Source organism: Pararge aegeria, chromosome 5 (assembly GCF_905163445.1).
Source record: "Pararge aegeria chromosome 5, ilParAegt1.1, whole genome shotgun sequence".
Lineage (NCBI taxonomy): Eukaryota > Metazoa > Arthropoda > Insecta > Lepidoptera > Nymphalidae > Pararge > Pararge aegeria.
Window position 1 is genome coordinate 13,610,809 of NC_053184.1, and position 10,892 is coordinate 13,621,700.

The following is a 10,892-nucleotide window of genomic DNA, read 5'->3' on the forward strand; positions in this document are numbered from 1 at the left end:
GTAAATACTATATGTTAGGGTATTGGCAAACTTAATCGACTGGCGGGAATTTATCATCTTTGACGAAAAACGTAAAACCGAGTACTGTCGGATTTACTTTTATCTATAATGGATGAGATTTCTTGGAGAATCAACTGTGGGAATCTTAAAATGCGCATTTTTATTTTAGTATTGTGTTGCTGTATTTAGTATATGTACGAGAAAATTATTACATCGCTTTATTATACTGTTTGTCATCGTTTTAAATTGAACATGCATATGCATCTAATTTTATCTATAGAATCATAAAATTTGCCATAAAATTCAACCTGTGGTTCATAAATTTCATGTCACCCAATGTTATTAACCACAAATAGTATTAAGAAAAGGAGCCCTATCTTGCTCGTTTTTAGTTTTTACAAATAATTCAAAATCTTGATTTATGCACTGCATCTTAGCTATAGTAACCCAGAGCTTGGGACGTTTTGTTTGAGGTGGTAGACTCAGACAGTAATTAGCATCTCGATACCACGTCATGTCACGACAATGTCGCACCAGGCCGCCTCGACTATTCATGTGCGTGTCAAGTGTCACTGAACCTCGACACATCTAAGAGTGAGCATATTTTCTTAGGTCGAATGATGTTCGGTATATTACGAGTCTGAACAATTCAGTTTCTGTTTTCAGTTCAGTATACGCAAAGCATAGAACTCGTCTATGGAAAGTCGTCAAAGGAAAACTTTCGATGCATTCATAAATCTCAGTTTTTAAAGGCCAACGATGTCAGACAGTTAATAAAAATAAAAAGAAGGAAAGAAAGTGTATTGGTAAATACTATTTCCAAACTCATTATCTTCCTTAGCCTCTTCTTATTTAGGATCTCAGTACTCAGATCTTAAACGGGATGATGTCAGCGAGTTAATGTACTCTTCTAGGGACGGAGGTGGAAAAGGCCAATTTTCTTACACCGGGCTGGTGCTGACAATTTCTTGCGAGGAAAATGTAATATCCAACAATTTTTGTTTTCCGCGCCGGTCAGGCAACCACTAAACAACTGAGGCAGGCATGCCACATGCAAATTGCATATAATAAATTCAATTCTTCTGAAGGGAGATATCGAAAGTGGGCGCAGGGCCAGTCGGTGGGATGTGTATGGGTTTGTTTACAGAGAGGGTAGAGAGGGCGAGGGCGCGCGTGTGTGGTGCGCCGGCGGCGGCGCCTCCCACGCCGCTCGCCCGAGCGCATTCCAGCACGCCTTGGGACTCCCCCCCGCGCCCCGCAGACCCCCCGTATCCCTCATGGGATCATATGTTTTTGTGCAACGGTTTTTGTTGTTCCCCGCCGCTGTGGCGTTGTTTTTTTGGCGGTGAAGTTCACGCTACAGCTTCTTTTATTTCACTCGCTCCTCAGATATCATCTTGTACTTACCAGAGACTAATTTTATCCCATGTCTGCTGTCTGATGGTTTGTTGCTTATGATTTGTTGAAATATATAATCTGATTATTATTCTAGTGTAGCAGTTAGAATGTTTGCCTACGGAACAAGTAGGCAAACATTCTAACGTAATGTAGCTTTCCCGGATTGGGCCACAATCAATTATCTACCTGATTGAGTCAATTGGCATTGGGCCACATTGGAACATAACCTCGTTCCTAAGAACGCCAAGTCCTTTGATCTCTGTTATATTGTATTGTATTTATACTTCAACACTGATCATATTTGTTATTATTTTATTAAAAAAGCTTTATTTCTCACACATTAACAATTGTTTTGTTGTTGTTTCGTATAATTTAAATTACCCTATTTGATGTATGTGAATTGTCCTCTGCGGGTAAAAGACTTCAATCTTTTCTCATTTTTTTTGCTCACGGCGATCATAATAGTTAAAGCCCGTTAATAGTGTGTGAAGGTAAAATCTAAATACCTCTCTCGTATAAAAGAGCAAGTCTGTGCCAGACAGCTTAAGTTGGCATTGTAGATCAATCTAAAGAGATGTAGGTACTTAACGAAAAATATTTGATTAAGCGATTAGGTAGGTACGTTGCATAAAGCCTAATGACGAAGAACAGGGTTTACAATTACAAAAAATATGAACCAACACTTCCCTGGTTTCTTATTTATGACAATTGGTTAGTAAGATATGTATGTCCCCTTGCGTGAGTTCGTAAGTGCCTGCCGCCTCAAAGGAGTTGCGCTTGCGAGCACATTTCGCGGTATCGAGCGCACCCACATTATGTATCATTATTTGAATGGCACAATTTACTCTGGGGAAATAAAACACGTAAGGATAATAAAATTGTAATGGTTTCTTTCAAAATGGGCATGCGCTTTAGGACACATTCCATTTACGCTACAATTTGATTGATATCTCAATTTAAAGAACGAATTTAGCCATAGCGTTAATTAAATCGAGAAATGCGCTTACACATTTCAACGTACCTATCAGTTTTTACGCCGTTCAACAACAATTCCTAAATCAATTGTTTGTTATCTCGGGATAAAAGTATACCATGACCATTTACTTGCCAGCTATCTCTATGGTAAAATCGGCATGATTATTAAGCTTCTAGATGTGCTTAAGTAACAAAGATTTAAACAAATAACCCGTGAAAACTGCTTTCACGTGTTCTAAAGTATGCTACGTACATTGTCGAGCTGTACATAACTTACAAATAAACAATCATTAACTGAACTTTTTGACGTCAATTGGTTGTTGTGATTATAATGATGACCAATTAAAGTCTCACATCAATAAAACATACATCACATTAATAAGGTGTTAGTTACTTAAAGGCAGAGAAAGAATGGCGGCGTCAATTACTGACGGATATCTTATCTTTGTCGGGCGTTTTTAGAGCGGATAGAGTGCAGCGAGTAGGGGACGTAGAAAGGTAGGTGCGGCAGAAGTGTAGAACACCTATTTGTTCCGGTGGGCAATACGTACTCACTACCGGCGCGGCCTCGCGAGATCGTTCACCTTGCGAATAGACTGCCGGCGCCCGCCCGCACCGTCGTCCACTTCTATTGGTACCTATACTTCACGTTCAAGGATAATACGACGATTATGTCATCGCCTATGGGCGCATACGTCGCTCTTTACGACGACAGCTTGCGGTCTTTTAGGTATATTAACTTAAAATCTGCTTGTGCTTCAAACGTCTACGTGCTAAACGGCGTGGAGAAAATATACAAAAAAAATTAAAACGCAAAAATACGCATGTACCACTTCCCTATTTTCCTGATCCTACTTATTGTCCTTATTGTATACAAAGAAAGTTGCGGAATGAAAGAAAGACTAGAAACACTGTTCGTATTAATTATTCGACGTAAACCTACCTTAGGTGATCGCTCGAGAAGCTAAGTCAGGTCGGTTTGTTGTGACTCTACCATCAGTTTGGAATGCAGATTCTAGTAAAAAAAAGTCATTAGGTAGATGCTCGTGTAAAAGTTTTACAAATTGCTAGCCAGAATGATAACAGAGCCTTTTCTTTCATGAAAACCATTACTTAAAATGTATTAGCAGAATAAATAAGCCAAATGTAGGTAGGTATATCTTTTATCTTTAGTTTCAGAAATATTACAAAAAGGCTTTCGGCTTTGTCCCGATCGGTATTCTATAGCATCGCAGTATTCCAACGGCCACTGCCGGACCGGTCGCCGGTCGCTGTTCAGTCGAGGCGGTAGGGCTTCGATGTTTGATTAACATCAGATTATGCAAATGCTTCCAATGAACGGCCGCTCTCGTTGTTTCATCTCTTTCGTTTTGTTCCTACCCTTCTCGTACCTTTTATCTCGAGTACGCCGACACACAAAAATAAATCTTTTTAAATGATCAAAGAATAATATTTGGAGAGCTTAATAAGTAGGCATAAAGTGTAAATGATGGTTTGCGAATTTATTGAAAAGGCTTTTTTCTATTTGTACATACAACTAGGGTGTTTTTATGTAGGGTAAAATAGAGCCAAAAAGTAAAATATTATTTACAGAAATAAATAAGTTAACGTTGTCTACAAACTTTAAATAGTATATAATATTTAGGTTAGACTGGTTGGTAGAGTATACAAAAATCATACACGTACTCACACAGCAAGGTCAACAGCTGATTTTCCTGCTGTTATCGTGTTAAATAAAACATATAGGTAGGTAATAATATATTGATAATGATAAGTAATGTATAACTACTCGATTTTTTATATACCAAATCTTTTAATTAAAAGTAGTGTGTCACATTTATAAGTAATGTGCGATCCTCTTTACCCTCTATCTTCTAGAGATAGAGCATACTATTCATGAACATGTCAATTTATTTAAGAGATTTGAGTCAATTATATGAACATTAAAATTGCTTCCCTCGTAAATACCCAAAGAGTTTAATTGCTGATACAGAATGGGTAGATAGGTTAATGGGTATCATTACCTAGAGGACTATTTTTATAACGGTTGACACTATTATATAAACTGGTTATAAAGCTGACAGGCAGCGCCGTCAAATTATCTTTCCATCCAGAAATTTCTCCCTCGCGTTTAATTTAATGCCAATTATCTTACGGTACAAATACGAGTTGTTCAATACAACTCGAGCTGTCCAGGCCCATTTCGGTCCATGGCAGAGCCTTTTTAAGAGGGTATCTGTATAGGTATAATGGTTTTGCTAAAGCAAGTCCGTGAGAAATATTCCAGTAAAACGGGCGCGCGGGCGCGGGCTATGGAATGCGGGCGTGAGGGCGGATGCCGGCTCCTTTGAGGCTACACTTTCCAGAAAGGGACCAACAACCTGCGGGAGAGAGAAAGGATAAATTCATTACCGGATACGCGTGTAGCCTCTACGCGTTAATGTATCAACACTTTTCTTTAGCTACGAGTTGTACACGCATTACATAGACATTAACAGTGGTAATAATAATTGGAAAATGAATAGATTTGTTCACATCCGTTCTAAATACAAGCGACATAACTTGAGCGTTTCTGACCCGGTTTTGAAGTGATATCGCATGGCAAAGCACTTGTTTGTTATTTAAATCGTAAGTACATGCATGCAATGCTGCTGCTAAACATGTTACAGATTGTTTCAGGAAAATATTGGAATAGATTAATTCTTTTCCGCTAGTTGTACCTACCTACAAGCAATTAAACTTTGTTTCATTTGTTTCAGATTATGAATTTACCTTGTACTCGGCGAGCACATTGGCTTCCTGTAGCATCGCTGCTGCACTACGAGGCTTGAGTCGTGATGGGCATCTGTCTCGCCTGCAGGAACTAACTGGGATAGATTTGGTAAGCATAGATCATATTTTACTGTTTTTGTGTTACTATATACGCGATCTAAGTTCTGAAATAAGTCTAGTGGCGTAGATATAGTTTTTACGAATACAATGTCATGTGTCTCCGAGATTCAACTTCATGTTGGCAATTTAAGATCGTGCTAACTGTTGTAATAGAAGAAGTATATAGAAAAATTATGCTCTGAATTCATCAAGAAAGAAAAACGAAGTTAGAGTAGATAGATAATAATTTGATAAGTCGTTTAAACTCAATTAACTTTTAACAAAATACGGGGATACGGTTACGCCACTTTGTTTGCAAGTGATGGTGTAGGCAAGGTCGATAGAAGGCTGCCCTGCGCATTTCTTACTTGGGCCTCTAGTAAAATATTTCAAGTTTAAGGTACTAACGTAACGCCGGTTCTATGTCAAGCTGTCAAAAGGTTTTCAATATTCTAGTATGGAGCCGAGGCTACTACTCATAACTAGGCTAATAATAATACTCTTAAAAAGTTACACTAAAGTTCAACGTAACCGGCGTTCTAAAGAAATGCTGATACCTTACTGCGTATCAGCATAAAATGCATGTAAAAACATAAATCCATAATTTTTCCATGTGGCACTTGTTTTGCAATTAAATTGCAGTGGATCGTATTTTGAAGTAATGCTTTTTACAGGATTGCCTCCAAACATGCCTGGAACAGATAGAAGAAATGGTGCAGAATGTGATTGCTGAGCGCGGCATCTCAGCTCCAAACGGTCAAGGGAGGGAGCAGGCGGGGTGGACACCCCCTCCCACGCAGGACAAGGCTCACAGTAATGCCGCCACCCCTACAGACGTAAGGGATGTACATTTCTAACGTCACAACGGTCATTCGTTGCCCAGTGACGTGAACAGACCCAAGTGACGAACTTTGCTTTAATTGCGGTGCGTTAGTACGAGAATACTTTAAACTAGAAGATTAAGTTAGACGGTGCATCCGTGATCGAGGACTGATATTAAGACTGACAATCGCATGTGTTTAACGTTGGTATAAGAAGCTTCACATAAAGAGCACTGGTGGTATTACCGTACGCTTGGCAATTTTTATAATTACATGTTATTTTACTTTCGCATGTGTTTGTAAAAATTCTCGAATGCGCTGGTTAATTATTATGTGTCTTTTTTACGTGACGCGAGCTATATTACTTATTGCACGTGTAGTCTAAGGATTTATGGACGTAGTTGTTATAATCGTAGGCCCTGCGTGCTACTTTTTAGCCTCTAGTCTTACTGGCAAATAAGATATTACGACAGAGGCGTTGAACTGAAGGATACAAAATTGTTTTATTATAAGAAATACAATTATATCTTCCAGTTAGTTGATATCTTGAAATTACAATCTACCTCTTAATTTTTAAGTTTCAGTTTTGCTTGACACATCTGTTATGAAACAAATTGTTTTTTTTTAATCATAGTGATATCAAGCTACTTATATGGGACCAAAGTACCATTTCTCCGAGTTGCTTAATATTTTGTGGTAGGAGAGCCGTTTCAGTTTCGCTTTACAATAAAATGTTTATTATTTCGCATTTAATTATCCAGGTAACTTGGCCATTTATTTTTAAGAAATCGAAGCAGAAATTTAAATGTACTAAAAAACTATCTATCAATAAAATATTATTTTTCAATTTTCTTCTTACTTAGCAGACGAACATTATCCGTATATCGGGGGAAGGCAATAAAATACGCTTTTATTATGTAAAAACTTTAATATAGTATGTATAGTACCTATATCAATCGTTAACAGAGACAATTTAATTAAAAAATGACAAAATCTGCACAATTCTTCTGATATACACTTTAAAATATATATATTATTATAATGCTATAACTGTAATGACAAAATTACCTTTGTAGGCACCTTGAGTAACAATGTAGTAAGTAAAAGAGACGTCAAAGATATGGTCCAATGGGCTGCAAGAGAAAACTATCCGCGAGTGCTGTGTACTCAGAATCTACGAATCACTGAAAAGAGTAGAATAAATGCATTTTTCTTCAGATGTGACCCATTTTCCTGTTAGCGGCGTCTAGTTTTTTTGACCACTCTATATATGTATATGTATAAAGTAGACAAAGGGCTAATGTTTTTGTTTTGAAGATTCTTTTTACAATAAGTTATTTAGGCATTTCATTTTGTTCCTTTATGATGAATATGTACCAACATTTATTTTAGCATTTAAGCGCCTAACATAGAATGTGATAGTGTTAGGAAATATAATATAATTTCAATTCATAGTCACTTCCAGTCATAATATGTTAACTTAGGGGTACTATGTAGTTGGAATGTAGAGGAAAATAAGAAAAAAAAATGTGATTTTTGTATCATTGGTAAGTTAGATTTATATTTAGTGAATATAATTATTATTGTTCCTACATCCTCTGATAATGAAAAATGCAATAGACTTGTTCCATAGTTTTGTACTTAACTTTGTGTTACTAGGTACAGACAGACTAAAAAAATTAACATTAACTAAGTAAATACATTATAATATTGTGATATATTTTCCACAGATAATTACTATTTTATAGGACTTAAGTAAGGCAGGCGTTGATAGTAGGTATGTTATAGAAATAGTAAGTGTTAAAGCTAAATGTAAGATTTATAAAAATCGTTTATTAGCTGTTTGCTCTGCATTTATCGTAAGTTGAAATATTTTTATCAAGTAATTGTCCAATGTCTTCCATTTCTATAATATATGTATCGAATATAATAAATAAAATAGCCTTTAAAACAATGCTGACAACATTATATCATATTCACTTAGATAAATTAAATTATATTTAATATTTTTTCATATTGTCGTTAAATTAAAGATAAGTTGGTGCAAATAGTACACAAATTCTTAAGTAAATTGACAGGTCTGAAAGTAGTGCTATCCAAAACACTAAACAGTCAGCTCTAAAAGTAATTCCATCCTTTTCCTAATGTGCACTGATGAAAAATATGGCACAACTTTGCATCTGTCGTTTTAGTGCATAAAGGTGACCTACTACCGAAAAGTACCAACGTTTCCTGTGAGAAATAGTATAGACATGTCAGTTTAGTTCAGTTTAATTATTTCTGAACGCCCGAAAGGTGCCACTGATACTAATTCGGATGTTATTGATAGGTCTAAAACTAGTTCTGACCTCTTCACAATCTTGCATTTAGAAATGGATGGGATATTTTCAGTCAGGTTAATTTAGTGTAGATGTTTTTGCACAACCGAAACAGCACCATTGACATTGTAAATATATAAAATCTACATATGTACATATAAACTATTATGCTATAAGCATGTGGTGCCATAGTAACACTACTATAAAGGTATTTTGTAATATATTGTTTATTATTAACGCAAATTGAATTTCCATTTACTTATCTAGGACCATAAAACAGATGTTTACTAATAGTTAGTACGGTTGTGGTATTACTACCTAGATAAATAGAGCGTTCAAATTTCGATTCTATTGTAATAGACATACATAGTATATTTAACTGTAAAAATATATGTGGGAAAATATACGCATTAAAAATAGTATATTTAATGCTTACTTTGGCTTTGACTGGCTTTTTAATAGGTTAAGAGATACTGTTATGCAATTAGAGTAATATTTTAGGTACGCCGCCCTGGAAACCTGAATTTTCCACCATTGTATATAATGTAATATGTAGAGAGCTAAAAAAACTCTCTGGCGAAGTGATCTTTATTTTGTTTTTTTTTTGTCGCTGAGTCGATATTTTTTTATATAAGAAACTAAATTCTAAAGATTTCATGTTGACGCGAAGTTGCGTAATTTTGATTTTATATGTGATTATTAGTAGTATAAGTAATTACTATCTGTATTGTATGGTCGTTGCAAATTGAGATGTAGATATTTAAAAACAAAATCGCAATAAAAATATATAAAATTACTTATTTAGAGTTTGAATCAAATTTCACATCCCTTCCCTTGAACGATTAAATTTCAGGCGTATAATAGAAATGCAACAAACCTCTTCACCCAATCGAGTTGTATCAATTTGAAGCCGTTTTTTTCATTCGCAGAAACACATTTAATTTTAATGTTTTTCAAACCGACATTGGGTGGCGTTCGTGTTGCTGGTTTACGTGTTTAATGGGGCTTTACTGCCATTGCTTTAAACAGTATTATTTTATTAAGTTTTTTTTACATACATTGCCGTCCTCATAATAATATTTATAATTTACAACAAAACGGCAGAATGTATGTAATAATACTGTTTTAATAGCTGCAGAAACGTATCTGACATTAAGTGGCGTTGAACTAGGCCCTCACTAATATCGCTTTAAACATTGTTGAAAAAAAAAAAAAACAATTTATTCGACATACATTGACCCTATAAATAAGGATTTTTATTCTGTTGCAAAGATTAAACAATAATATAAAAACATTACTTTACACGATGGAATGATGGCCTCGGTTTCTCGGAATTTCAACCAACACCACGTGTCTGCCATTGAAATAGTGCTGGCACAGAAATAAGGTTGGACAGTGCAGATATTTATGTGGGTTGGATATTTTATGGCACAAACATGAAAATCCATGTTGCTAACATAAAACTCATATGCAGACATAATATTTTGTCTATGGTAGACATAATTTTCTTATATTAATCTCATTCTATTTTTATGATATAAAATGGAAAAATGGGTAGATATCAAATCTCGTGACGCGTCTCTTAATACAGGACCATAGCGTTTCGGTATTGCTAAGATACACATTACATGCACATTAAGCTTCCTATTTTATACTTTACAGTATAAGACAAGAAGCTGTTCCAATACCGTTTAGCGGTATTTGCCGACGTTAGTGATCATAATCAGTACCGACGACTTAACATGCTCTCCAAGGCACGGGACTGGGCATCTCACATTTACTAATTTCCTCATTAGGAACTCGTAACGTAGTGAAGGGACATGACTGAGGCCCGATTTCACCGTTGAAGTCAATCAAGCAAGCTTAACTTAGTTTAAGCGTAACTTGTTCCAGTCTGAACATATGAGCGGATATCAGATTCGATATCGAACAATACCAGATTTTATGAAATCAGCTCTAGTCGTGATTACAAACTATAATTTCTAGTGAATATGTGAAGGTAGCTTAGGATTTGAAAAAAAAAAAATATAAAATGAATTACCATTTAATGGAAAACAAATTTACATTTTCATACACAAAGACAAGTCGCTTTGGATTAAACTATCGCATTTGATTAAATTATTTACAAAGAATAATTAATTGATATACCGTAAGGTATATTTAGTTAAGATATACATAACATAAAATCCGATACATATCTAATAACAGCTAAACAATGTTACATAAGAGTAAAGGCACAATCGTTTTATTAAGTGTGCCTTTTTAATAATACCTACAATATTTTACAAATTCTCGTCGTTAAAAAGAAAGAGAAATTCAAAACAGAAACACAATTCGATTAGACAATTAAAATGCTCAAAAGATTGAATAGATAACATTAAAGAAAAAAACTAGTTCCCACGGATAACGTTTTACGATCCAATTATTCGAATGCTAATTGATTTAGAAATGTTGCGGTCAAATCGAATGAGTTGTTCTATGGCACCGAAAATAATAATGCAACAGTATT

The 10,892-nt window shown here is 35.3% G+C and overlaps 1 protein-coding gene across 1 annotated transcript in view; it reads left to right on the top strand.

The window, feature by feature from the left end:
* Positions 1-9,179, top strand: part of LOC120623768 (G1/S-specific cyclin-D3) — a 30,415-nt gene extending 21,236 nt beyond the window's left edge. Inside the window, exons 4-5 of the mRNA XM_039889989.1 lie at positions 5,133-5,254; positions 5,919-9,179. Coding sequence (XP_039745923.1) covers positions 5,133-5,254; positions 5,919-6,101 — 305 coding nt within the window. The 3' untranslated portion in view covers positions 6,102-9,179. The remainder of the gene's footprint in view (positions 1-5,132; positions 5,255-5,918) is intronic.
* The last annotated feature ends 1,713 nt before the right edge of the window (positions 9,180-10,892 follow it).